The sequence below is a fragment of the Culex pipiens genome, chromosome 1 (genome assembly GCF_016801865.2).
Source record: "Culex pipiens pallens isolate TS chromosome 1, TS_CPP_V2, whole genome shotgun sequence".
Classification (NCBI taxonomy): Eukaryota; Metazoa; Arthropoda; class Insecta; order Diptera; family Culicidae; genus Culex; species Culex pipiens.
In genome coordinates this window covers 94,285,711-94,299,096 of record NC_068937.1, presented here as the reverse complement: position 1 = coordinate 94,299,096, position 13,386 = coordinate 94,285,711, and the positions used below count along the sequence as shown (strand labels likewise).

General features: G+C 38.4%; 1 protein-coding gene across 1 annotated transcript; it reads left to right on the top strand.

Moving 5' to 3' along the window:
• The first annotated feature begins 8,646 nt into the window (after positions 1–8,646).
• LOC120428669 (aminopeptidase N-like) lies at positions 8,647–11,929 on the top strand. The gene is made up of 4 exons (XM_039593719.2): positions 8,647–9,314; positions 9,369–9,515; positions 9,572–9,710; positions 9,768–11,929. The coding sequence occupies exons 1-4, from the start codon at positions 8,827–8,829 to the stop codon at positions 11,859–11,861; spliced, it is 2,868 nt and encodes a 955-aa protein (XP_039449653.1). The 5' UTR covers positions 8,647–8,826; the 3' UTR covers positions 11,862–11,929.
• The last annotated feature ends 1,457 nt before the right edge of the window (positions 11,930–13,386 follow it).

The window sequence follows — 13,386 nt, the reverse complement described above, 5'->3', positions numbered from 1 at the left end:
ATGACATGTTCCAAAATTTTTTAAAGTCGAGTAACGGAAAATGGGAGAATTTTTAAAACTTTTTTAGTGTTTTTTTCGATGAAAAATACGTTTTTTCGGAATTCTGAGTACGCCATCAAATCGGGCGTCTAATTTTACCTAATAGTCCCTTTGACACCAAATTTTTATCTCATCACCGTTTCAGGCTGCAAATTATTGAAAAACACCTCTTTTTTCGCATGTTCAAAAATGGAAGGGGTCGTACCGCCCCTCCGTCACGAGATATCAAAAAACGGACCTCGGATTCGTTATCAGGGACAAAAGTTACCCCTTAGAACAAAGTTTCACGCAAATCGAAGAGGGGTCGGGGCAACTGCTGTGTGAGTTGGCGGAGAATTACCCACATAGTATTTCCACAAATGCCCAGGACACTATTTGCTGTGGTTATAGCGCCACAACTCGCTCACATGCAGTCAAGCTTTTATTTGATCTTTTGAAACTGCACATGTTCGCATAAATGTCCCATATGCAAAAACAGCAAGCTGAGAAAAACACATTTAAAGTTTGTCCCACACATAAGGCTACGTGTTAAATTTTCGCGAAAAAACAGGATGTTGTAGGCTTTTCAGTCGCTGTGTCTGTGAAAAATACTAATCAGAACCAAGAACAGAACAATTTTTCATAAAAAAGAAAACCGGGAGATTGGTTGAAAATTTCCCGTTTCCCGGAAAATTTGTAACCCCGGAAAATTGGACGCTCTATTAGCTATGATCGTCACCATATTTTTTTTTTGTAATATTATTAAATAATCTTTGTTTTATTATAAAACTTTTTTAACTCAAATTATTTTGATAGATTTTGATTAAAACTGATTCAGATCTAGAAAATGTGTTCAAGTCTTTCCTAATATTAAGTGACGAATGACCCCTCTAGGTTAAAGTCACGTTAAGTGACCATTAGGATGGCTCGACATGATCGATTTTTCAGAACAAAGTTTTTTCGGTCCCTTTTGGGTCCCTGAACAACCCCCCAAAATTTGGGAGCGATTGGTTCAGCCCACACTTTGCGCAAAGCGATTCAATTTTGTATGGGATTTAGTATGGGAAAACCAACTTTTTTGTTTTTTGATTTTTATAATTTTTAGGTTTCACTGAATTTTAAAACCAATACCGTAGGAGTGTAGCCCTGATTGTCCTCTAAAACTTTCCTGAAGAAAGTATGGTCGTATCTCTCTTCTGAAAAAAGATATAGCGTTTTCAAAAGTTCGATTGAAAAATAAGTTGAGAAAATTATATTTCCTGACAACACTGGCAGTACATTTACGTAATATGAGAACGACATTTATTTCTAACTCGTTTCAAGTGCATCCTAGGTAAATGGTGTCTTCTGGAAAGTTGTTGTGTATACACAGGGCTATCTTTTAAAAATATTGACGTACAGGGTGACACCACTACAGGGTGTCAACCCAACCCTAACTTTTTCTGTTGGCCATTTAGAGGATTGGTGTATTCGGCAAAGTTGTTGCGAAAGTTATTTAACGTAACTTTTTATCATTTGGAGGAACAGGGTGACACCACTACAGGGTGTCAACTCAATCCTAACTTTTTCTGTTGGCTATTTGGAGCATTGATGTGTTCGGCAAAGTTGGAGAAAAACTTATTTTATGTGTCCTCCAACACGGTGGTGACGTGGTGACACCACAACAGGAGGGAGGGGGAGGTTACTCAACACAACAAATTCTCAAAATGGTCTTTTAAAATATTGATTTTTGCAGCAAAAGTGCATAGATATTATTTTATTTTTTTCTAAGCTACATAAATTTATTTCGATGTTTTAGCTTAACTCGTGTTCCGTCATAAGCCCAAGCTGAACCTCCTTCCATAAAAAAATTTCCCTGGTTTTGGATTTCCTGGGAAACGGGAAACATAAATTGAAATCCCGCCATTTCCCGGGACCCAGGTAATTTTGTAAATTGCCATAAAACTTTTTTTAGTACATATGTTTTTAAACCTTAAAATCATAGAATAAGTTTGTTGTCATAAACTGGTGAGAGTCTAGACTACAATCTTAAATCTGTCAATCTGTCTCAATAACATTTTGAACGCTATAAAAAAAACTAATCAATTACTCAGTATTCAACTGTTCCACTTTTTTCACAACAAAATCTTAATTTCCTGACCAAAATATGTATTTTTTTCAATTACCCGAAAACCGGAACAAAATATAAAATTTCCCGAGATTCGGGAATTCCCAGTTTTTCAAAATTTCTCGGTCATTCTGTCCCGGGAAATCTCAGGATGGACGCACTAGCTGATTAATTCAAAGTGAGGAGCAGAGTTTACTGGTATTAAATGGATTTAGTAAGTCAACTAAGGAGAAAATTATCTGATAATTGAGCATAATTATCCCAAAATTTAGTGAAGTTTGATGAAACTTGTTTGAATGGATTTGATTTAAAAGTAAGCCTAATCTCAAAATGAAATTAGATCAAATGAAACAAAAATGATGCAAAGAAAGGTATAAATTTGTCAATTCAACATTAGACCGATTCTTAGCGAAGCTACACTAAAGAGTCACTTTATTCAATTTTCAATACGATTTTTTAAATTTAAAAATTAATTTTTATTATGATTTAAAAAATTGCTATGTTCTTTAAATACGTTTTCTTACCTCAAACGCCAAAAATATTGACCAAATAAGGACTGCAAGCCATTGAATGGAAGATGAGTTTTTTCATAAATCTGCTCCTTTCGTTGTCCCGACATGCAAAGAAATGGCTGGCAAAAACTCAAATTTCAACTAATTCGTTCAGTTCATGGAGCATAAGATTTGTTTTTCAATTTTTGATAATGTGTAGAAGAGCAAAATAAAAATAATATATGCTGGCAAAACTGTGGCGATTATCTTGGAGTGCCTTTTAAAATTCCAGTTTTACGATGTTGTCCCGTCACGCTACTTTTTTTATTCAGGGGTAATTTTCCGCCAACTCACACCCCGAGCAGGGGTAAATAACACGGGAATACCAAATTTTGGTATTACTTGGGTAAATAACAGGGACCAAAATGTGCCCTTGGTTACCCAGTAATAGATGGTAAAATACCATGAAATCATACCAAAATCATGTATGTGGAAGGGCACAACAATACCAAACCATGTTATACCAAGGGTAAAATAATACCTCAAAATAAAACCATTTCAATACCAAGTTGAGGTCTTCTGGATTTTTGAACATTGCTTGAATACCAAAACTTGGTATTGCCATGGTTTTAATTTTAGGTATTCCCGCGCCCTTGGAAAATCAGATTTTGGTATTCTTGTGGTCTTCCACATACATGATTTTGGTTTGATTTCATGGTATTTTACCATCTATTACTGGGCAACCAAGGGCACATTTTGGTCGCTGGTATTTGCACAAGTAATACCAAAATTTGGTATTTTCATACCATTTTTAGTGCAACAGTTGCAGTTAGTGAAAAAACGGAAATGATCCATATGCAACAGCCAAATCTACTCACCTGATGATTCCATGTTGTTCTTAGTGATATTCTTCACCACATTGAATGCATTTGTCATTGATGAACGGCCTGTGCTTGAAGTTCTTGAAGATTCTAAAACACAACAAGATTGAAAAATAAGTGTTATTAAAATGAAACTTGATTGAAATTCACCAAAATTCTATAATCTGTCGATTAACTCGTTTTTCAAAGTATTTGGTTACCGTAATCTGGGGTGAATCGGGACTACAGTCTGAATAGGGACAGCAGTTTTTAGAGCACCTAATGCTTTTAAATTTGGAAATGGATGTACACATTTTGTTGGCCTGAGTCTGTTCTAACTGAAACCAACCAGAAAAATCAAAATATTGTGCTACATCATGGTTAAACTGCTGTCCCAATTCACCCTTAAGTGTCCCGATTGACCCCAGTTTACGGTATCCCAACTTAGAGAAATTTCAACGTTTTAAAAAAAATCTTAGCGGGCATATAAAAAAAATGAAAATCAGCTTTAACCTTTTTGGGTTTCAAGTCATTTAAGCGTAAAATTAATTATCTCGTCAAAATTTATAAAAAAATATCCCATAGTTTCAGAGGAATTTGATGAAACCTTTTAATACCAAATGACCGAGCCACGTAGCCCAGTGGTAACGCTTCCGCCTCGTAAGCGGTAGATCGGGGTTCAAATCCCGGCTCGGACCAACACAACTGGTGAACTTTTCCCTTCTGGAATCGATTGCTTAGTAAAGGGAAGGTAGTGTATCGTCACAAACTGGACCTTATCACGACACCTTAGGGAGGCGACCTATGGAATGTTAACATTAACCTTAAACATGTTAACATTAAGTTGAGAATGAAATTGCCACTGAATCCGCTTTGTAAATGCCGGCCCCGATACTCTTCAAGGGTGTTCCCCTCAGGAACTGGGAAAGATTTACTTTACTTTCAATACCAAAATAATACCAAAATGTGCCATCCTGACTTAGAAAATTTTCCACAATTTTAAGTCATTTCTTTAGGAGGTATATCAAAAATGTTTAAAATCAAGTTTGAAATTTCCGGTTTTCAATGAAAGCATTCGCTTTGAGACATCATTTTAGCGCAAAATTAAATATTTTGTCAAAATTGGTCAAAATTTTCCCATAGTTTCAGAGGAATTAGATAAAACACTTCAATACCAAAATAATACCAAAATGTGCCATCCTGACTTAGAAAATTTTCCACAATTTTAAGTCATTTCTTTAGGGGGTATATCAAGAATGTTTAAAATCATGTTTGAAATTTCCGGTTTTCAATGAAAGCATTCGCTTTGAGACATCATTTAAGCGCAAAATTAATTATTTTGTCAAAATTGGTCAAAATTTTCCCATAGTTTCAGAGGAATTTGATAAAACACTTTAATACCAAAAGAATACCAAAATGTGGTGTCCAACCATTGACAAATTCGGCAATTTTGCAATATCAAAACAATACCTTAAATTGGTATGATAGCACATTTTGCTCTTGCATAATCCTTAAGACAAATTTTAAAGGTTCCAGGAATACCAAAATTTGGTATTGATACCAGAGAAAGGTATTATTACGCATTTCCCTTGTTATTTACCCATGCTCGGGATTTGAGCAAATTTTAAAACCTTTTGGAAATAGTGATTTTTTTACAGCCCACAACTTTTAATCTATACAATTTGTTTTCCACAACAACATTTTTGGTATGTTTGTAAATATTTGAAAAAAGGCTTGATATATTAAATTTGTAGATATTCCCCTAATGTTTGTTTTACCTAGGCAATGATCAACGGAGAGCAAAAAACAAATTAAAAAAATCAAGCCAAACTTTAAAAAAATGCAATTTGTTATAACTTTTCATTTAGCTTAAGGCTCTAACAGGCATCATTCCCGATCAGCCGTTTGGAGGCCATGTTTGTTTTAGAAAAACATTCAAATCTTGAGTCAGAATGTTTCAATCAAAAAATGGTTTTCTTTGTGTTTTTTGTGCATTTTACATATAGTGATTATTTTTTCATTTCAATTTACTATTTCTGGACCCTGAATTCAAAACCATCATTGACAGTCATTGCTCCAAAAGTGAAGGACACCATTTTCCACCTTAATATGACTAGAACTATGGGAAATTTTTTGAGTAATTTTATCAAGGACATTATTCCGGCCATAAAATAAATTGCAAACGGATTATTCAATTTTTGATATCCCGACCAAGGTAACCAATAAATTTTTCGAAAATTTTCTGATTGCGTGTAGCGAAATATATATTTTTATATTGCTAGAACTTTACTTAAGGGTACTTTCAAACTTAAGTAAAGTTATTGAAGTTTTTTTCAAGATCACTATTTTGACTATTTTAAGTATTGTTTTATTTTTTATAACAGTTAATTACCATTGCCAATAAATTTATCTCGCCAATACCAAGTTGAGCTATCGAGAATATTTTTGTCCTCTGTTATTGAATTTTCTTGAAAAAATTTTAGATAGCAGAATGAGCTATTTTTTAAACAAATCTTTGTTTTTTATGTTATTAAATTATTATCGAAGAGTATTGTAGCGTACATTATTCCCGACTGTATTGTACTTTCAAGAATCATTGCCAACTTTGAGCCAGGAATATCAGTTTTATTGATTAAACATCTATTTTATAAAATCATTTCAATTATGGTTCCCTCGATTTGCATAAAGGAGTATCAAAAGATCTAATTTAATCCACGTTTTTTCTTCTCAATCATATTCAATTAATCATTCGATCATAATTTAAGTAATTCTGAGCACAATTAACAAACTGATTAACATAAAATTCACACATTAAAATTTTAGAGGTTTTTGAGGTACTCTATTTGAAAATATTATTCTCTAGGGATAGGGTAATTTAACAAAAAATACAGGTTTGAATGAATTCAAAACAGCTACATTTTACAAATGTGTAAACAAATAAGTTTCCTTAATAATATAATATGTTTGAAAATAAAATAAATCGTTTAGAATTTTAATAACAATGTTTTTTACACTGTACAATAAAGAAATGCGTCATTAGAAAAAATATATTAAAACTCGGTTAGCAATGTTTGCCAAGTAAAAAGCACACTTGGAACTGGGATTTTTAACTGGTAAAACAACGTCATACATAAAAACATAAAAAAATAAAACCTTTTTTAACAATTGTCAAAATTTTCACTCAAGATCAACTTATGTTCGATTCCAATACTTGAATTTAACAAATACGTCTGATTTGTTATGCTTATGATAGATTGGAGATTAGAAGTCATGTTGATTACAGACACATGTATTTTTAAAACATATATCTGGAAACTGTCTGAAGCAAGCTTCCCTGCACCGTGCGGTACACGCGGTTCACTTGTCCCTCGGGTTTGCTTTGCGCCTGCTTTGTTCGGTTTACACCCGTACCCGACTCTCTCGAGCCGAGGGTATTTTGGTTCAACGTACCAGCGCACCACGACACTCTCGGTTCGTCGCCTCGGTTGTGTGTCTGGCACTCACCCGAGGCATGAACCCAGCTTATAAACCAAGGTGCTTCACTCGGCACGAGCCGAGGTACGTGCCGTGGTACGCGCTGGCGGTACAAACCGGTTTCAATACCACGGCGCGTACCACGGCACGCTGGGTTCATGCCTCGGGTGAGTGCCAGACACACAACCGAGGCGACGAGCCGAGATTGTCGTGGTGCGCTGGTACGATGAACCAAAATACCAACACACAATGGGTTCAGGCTCGAGCCGAAGCTAGAAAACCAAACCCGCGGTGTGCGTTGACACTGGCGCATGGGAAGCTTGGTCTGAAGTCATTGGAGATTAGATCATTAGCTCGACCCAGTTATGAAATGACTCCCGGTTGTCGTGTAATTCCTTAACCGAATGTCATGAAATAAGCTTCTTTGGACTTTTGCTGCAAAAATCAATATTTTAAAAGACCATTTTGAGAATTTGTTGTGTTGAGTAACCTCCCCCTCCCTCCTGTTGTGGTGTCACCACGTCACCACCGTGTTGGAGGACACATAAAATAAGTTTTTCTCCAACTCCAAACTCCAAATAGCCAACAGAAAAAGTTAGGATTGAGTTGACACCCTGTAGTGGTGTCACCCTGTTCCTCCAAATGATAAAAAGTTACGTTAAATAACTTTCGCAACAACTTTGCCGAATACACCAATCCTCTAAATGGCCAACAGAAAAAGTTAGGGTTGGGTTGACACCCTGTAGTGGTGTCACCCTGTACGTCAATATTTTTAAAAGATAGCCCTGTGTATACACAACAACTTTCCAGAAGACACCATTTACCTAGGATGCACTTGAAACGAGTTAGAAATAAATGTCGTTCTCATATTACGTAAATGTACTGCCAGTGTTGTCAGGAAATATAATTTTCTCAACTTATTTTTCAATCGAACTTTTGAAAACGCTATATCTTTTTTCAGAAGAGAGATACGACCATACTTTCTTCAGGAAAGTTTTAGAGGACAATCAGGGCTACACTCCTACGGTATTGGTTTTAAAATTCAGTGAAACCTGAAAATTATAAAAATCAAAAAACAAAAAAGTTGGTTTTCCCATACTAAATCCCATACAAAATTGAATCGCTTTGCGCAAAGTGTGGGCTGAACCAATCGCTCCCAAATTTTGGGGGGTTGTTCAGGGACCCAAAAGGGACCGAAAAAACTTTGTTCTGGGTTGATTTGATCAATTTGAAAATTTCCCATATAACGACGAGCCAGTCTAGTGACCATCCATAAAGCACGTGGACACGTTTTTTGGTAATCAGAACCCCCCCCCCCCCCCATCGTGGACAATTTCCATACAAAAAAAAACTTTTTTGTATGGAGCGTGGACAACCGCCGAACCCCCCCCCCCCCCCTAAGGTGTCTGTCCACGTGGTTTATGGATGGTCCCAAATAAAATAAACCACAACAACTTTCCTAATGTTAAACTGTTAAGTGTTCTCAAAACTTCCATTCCTGATCAATCCATAGTCCCGATTCGCTCTACTTGACAGTACTTCTTTATTTTATGTCTATGACCTGCGCTATCAGTCTATGAACAATACGCGAATAAAACGATATCACTCCACCTAGGGATTATATCAGATCAATTGCCATTATCATCGTTTACTATAGCTCAGCGATAACAGAACTGTATGGAATTTGGAATTATACTGTAGAATCCAATTATCAGGCAGCAATAATTGCACGCACAATTCGATACCTCCGTTTCTGTCTCCTCGATAATTGCAATACTTTCAAATGCCATCAGAACAGTAACTAATCTCTGATGGCCGAGTGCCGAATCAGTAAGTGCTTCCCCCTCAGTCAGGAGCTTTTTGGAATCGTTGAACGATGGTGCTACTGGAACTCTTGCTGGGATGTCTATTTTGGGCACACCAAACCCAAGCCCTATCTCCACTGCCGGATCGTACTCCAAAGCTGATTGTACCATGGTCCTCCATTGACGAAGCCTACAAGTTACGGCCCGTTTCCGAACCGCTGAGCTACGAGCTGTTCCTGGACGTGAGTGATCCAGACTTTTATACCTACTCTGGTCACGTGAACATCCAGATGAGATATTTGGAGGCTGCTTCCAACAGTTTCTACCTAAACAGTGTTGGACTAGTGATCAAGAACGCACGGGTTACGAAGCCCAATGGTGAGGACCTTCCGGTTAGTAACGTTATCCCAATGGAAAAGTATGAGCAGTTATACTTTGCGTTTGCCGAAAGACTGGTGCAGAATGCCATCTACAATGTGTACTTGGAGTTTTCCAACACTATTGGAACGGATCTTAAGGGTTTGTACAGGAGTAGCTACATGGCTGGGAATGTAACGAAGTAAGTAATAAGTCAAAGGTCATAAGAAAAATACTAAAGCTCACCAACTTTAAGGTACATTGCAACGACACACTTTGAGTCAACATACGCCCGGATGGTATTCCCATGTTACGATGAACCGTCGTACAAAGCTCCTTTCGACATTCAAATCCGACACCGAGCACAGTACCACGCCCTATCTAACATGCCTATCGCGGAGAAGTAAGTTCAATATAGTAACAGATTAGGGATGCTTCTAACAGTTATCTTACATGAAGGTCGATCGAAGAAAATGGTGAACATTATGTTACGAGATTCGAAAGATCACCGCTGATGTCCTCCTACCTAGTGGCTTTCATAGTGTCTGACTTTGTAACTCTCTCGGATAGCCAGGATCGTATTCGGGTTTACGCTCCGGTGAGTTCAGTACAAACTCTAAGCGAGTTCAATAATTTGAAAAGTTTCAATTTCCAGGAAAACCAAGTGGAACATACTACATACGCGCTAGACTTTGCCGCAAAGTCCCTAGAATACCTGGAAACCTACATCGGTCACCCATTTCAACTCCCGAAAGTTGATCTGGTTGCCATCCCAGACTTCAACATGGGCGCTATGGAAAACTGGGGACTGATCACGTTCCGTGCCGTATATCTGATCTACGATCATCTGTCGACGACTGCCAGAACCAAACAGAACATTGCCGACCTGATAACGCACGAGTTTGTCCACTCGTGGTTTGGAAACGAAGTGACTCCGGAATGGTGGACGTACCTTTGGCTAAGTGAAGGATTCGCCCGGTATTTTGAGTATTACGTTACGGCCCAGATCGAGTACGAGTGGTTACTGTGGGAACAGTTTATAGTTACTAATGTTCACGCGGCGTTGTCCCAGGACGACAAGGCTGATAATCGCCCCATGAGCTATTACGCCACGGAACCTGACGTGTTGAATGGGTTGTTCGACTATGTTGTGTATGCCAAGAGTGCTTCAGTAATCAAGATGATCCAGAACGTCATAGGGATGAACACTATGCGATCGGCACTGCACGATTACATCGCAAGTCGTAGCTACCAAATCACCAAGCCAGAATACTTGTATGAATGTTTTGAAAGGTACAACCAAGTTGCGCTCCCGTCTTCTATTGCGGAGATCTTCAACAGTTGGGCAGACAATGCTGGATACCCGGTGGTGACCGTCACGCGGAGCGGTAATACCGTTACTTTCTCACAAAAGCGCTTCTGGACGCCTGTCGAAGGCGTTGCACCACCAGCGGACTCCAAGTTCTTCGTCCCACTGAACCACATTACCTCCGCAGATCCTGTCGTAGCATTTAAAGATACCTCAGCTACCGACTGGCTTACGCCAGCAATCCCTCAAATAACCAAAGATTTACCCAGCTCTGTCGATTGGATCTTGGTGAACAAGCTTCAAACCGGCTACTACCGAGTCAACTACGACGAACAAAATTGGGCCGCTTTGACAAACAAGCTGAAAACCGACTATGGCGCAATAAACATTCCAAACCGAGCCCAGCTTATCGACGACGTATGCAACCTTGCCAAGGCCGGAGAGGTTAGCTACAAAACTGCACTCAATCTATTACAATATCTCGAGAATGAGATCGCCTATATTGCGTGGAGTACCGGGTACAACTCGTTGATCCACTTGAACCGAATGCTCTCCGCCAGTAGCGACTATTCCCGCTTTGAACACTTTGTACGAACCCTCACCGAAAGCGTTTACGCCTTTATCCGTCTAACCGGGTCAGAAGAGGATCACGTTACACGACTGTTTCGCGGAAACAGCGTATACCTGGCATGTTACTTCGGCGTAGAACTCTGTTTGCAGGATGCCCGCAAACTCGCCCAGCAAATGCTAACCGACGAGTCGTACACCGTTCCTGAAGAGGTTCAATCTTCGGTGTTCTGCGCGATCAATCGTTACGAAACAACCTTCCAGGAGGACCTTCTAAAGTTGCTCTTTGATCGCTACCTCCCAATCAAGGCTGACGACACGGGATTGATCAGTCGCTTCATCACCGGAATGGGTTGCACCCGGAACGTAACCACCATCAAGACCTACCTGGCGTTGACCGTAACCAACCTGCCCGGCTTCAAGTTTACCGGCTCCGAGCGTAGCCAAATCCTGACGGCCGTCCTCAGCGGTAGTTACGAAGGCCTTCGCGAGAGTCTACGCTTTATGCTGGAGTACTACGGAGACGTATCGTACCTGTACCACTCGCTGGCGAGTATCTTTAGCGAGTTTGGAGCTAGAATCAACAGCAAGGAATCGTTCGAGTTGCTAAAGGACATCGTTGACAAGTATGGAAATGTGTTTTCGGATTCTGTGAAGAACGCTGCGGATCGTGCGATCGTACAAGCTGGTCAGAATGTGGCCTGGGTGGAGAAATATGGGCCAGCTATCGAGAGCTGGTTGAAAGAGAACGAGTACGAGCTGACCGTTACACCTGCGCCTCCCGGTGATGATGGTGGCGGTGCAGCTTCCGTTGGGGCTGGAGCTTTGCTGACCGCGATTATGGCGCTATTGATCGTGGTTGTTCAGATTTAAAAAGAGTTAAACAAATTGTAATAATCATGGAAACATTATGAATAAATAAATAATTTGAATTAATCTAAGTTATAGCAAAATTCTATAAGGTTGGGTTGTGTAGTTTGTTTTAAAGTTAAAAAAAACATCGAAAGAGCCTTTAACCGAGATCTGACCCACTGATTGATAAAATTCAAGTGACAGATTCCTGCAAGAGCAATTTAAACTAAATCAAAATCAAAATGATGAACATTTCCTCTATGGCAAAATCAAAAATATTTAAACCATCAAATTAGTTGAATTATTTTTGAAAAATGCTAATAAATGACCCATACCAGTTGAAAAATCAAAAAGATAAACAGTTCTCTATTAACTTTGCCCTCCAGCGAAGTCAACATCTGCACTGATTTAAATATCAAATAGGCTTTATCAAATTCTTTGACTGTTACGTTCGCTCTCGGTCAAGCTACAGTGATACTCCAAAAAATACGGCCGAAATCGATGTTGCTTGTTCAGCAGAGTGCATATAAATAAATCAAAGTTGTCTTTGGAACATTAATTATCATGTTCTTTGTCCTATTTTTAATATGCTCCAAAATATACAAAAAAAACGTTACTTAATCCACCTTTAGGTGGTTGGTGCCTTCCTCATATTCATAAAGTCAATACATTCAGTAAAAATAGCAACATTCCCCCTTAACATGTTTAACAAATCAACTTTATTACTCATTTCTTTTGATATGGTTCGCAGACCATCAATATTTCTGGCTCATCGGCAAGGTCTGATAAAAAAAACCTATCCAACGATAGTTCGCATGGAAGATTCAGACAATATTTTTATCACAATATCTGAAATCAAACCTCTAAAAAGTGTATAAATAACACTTAAGTGCCAATAACTTTTAATAGGGTTGTCAGATCCTTGATGTTTTAGGCTCATTTGAAAGGTCTTTCGATTATCTAACTAACGATGGGTCGCATGATAGACCCGGACATCATTTTTACTGAAATATCTGAGATCCGGCCTCCAAAAAGTGTATAAATAACACTTAAGTGCCAATAACTTTTGATAGGATTGTCAGATCCTTGATGTTTTAGGCTCATTTGAAAGGTCTTTCGATTATCTAACTAACGATGGGTCGCATGATAGACCCGGACATCATTTTCATTGAAATATCTGAGATCCGGCCTCCAAAAAGTGTATAAATAACACTTAAGTGCTAATAACTTTTGATAGGGTTGTCAGATCCTTGATGTTTTAGGCTCATTTGAAAGGTCTTTCGATTATCTAACTAACGATGGGTCGCATGATGGACCCGGACATCATTTTTACTGAAATATCTGAGATCCGGCCTCCAAAAAGTGTATAAATAACACTTAAGTGCCAATAACTTTTGATAGGATTGTCAGATCCTTGATGTTTTAGGCTCATTTGAAAGGTCTTTCGATTATCTAACTAACGATGGGTCGCATGATGGACCCGGACATCATTTTTACTGAAATATCTGAGATCCGGCCTCCAAAAAGTGTATAAATAACACTTAAG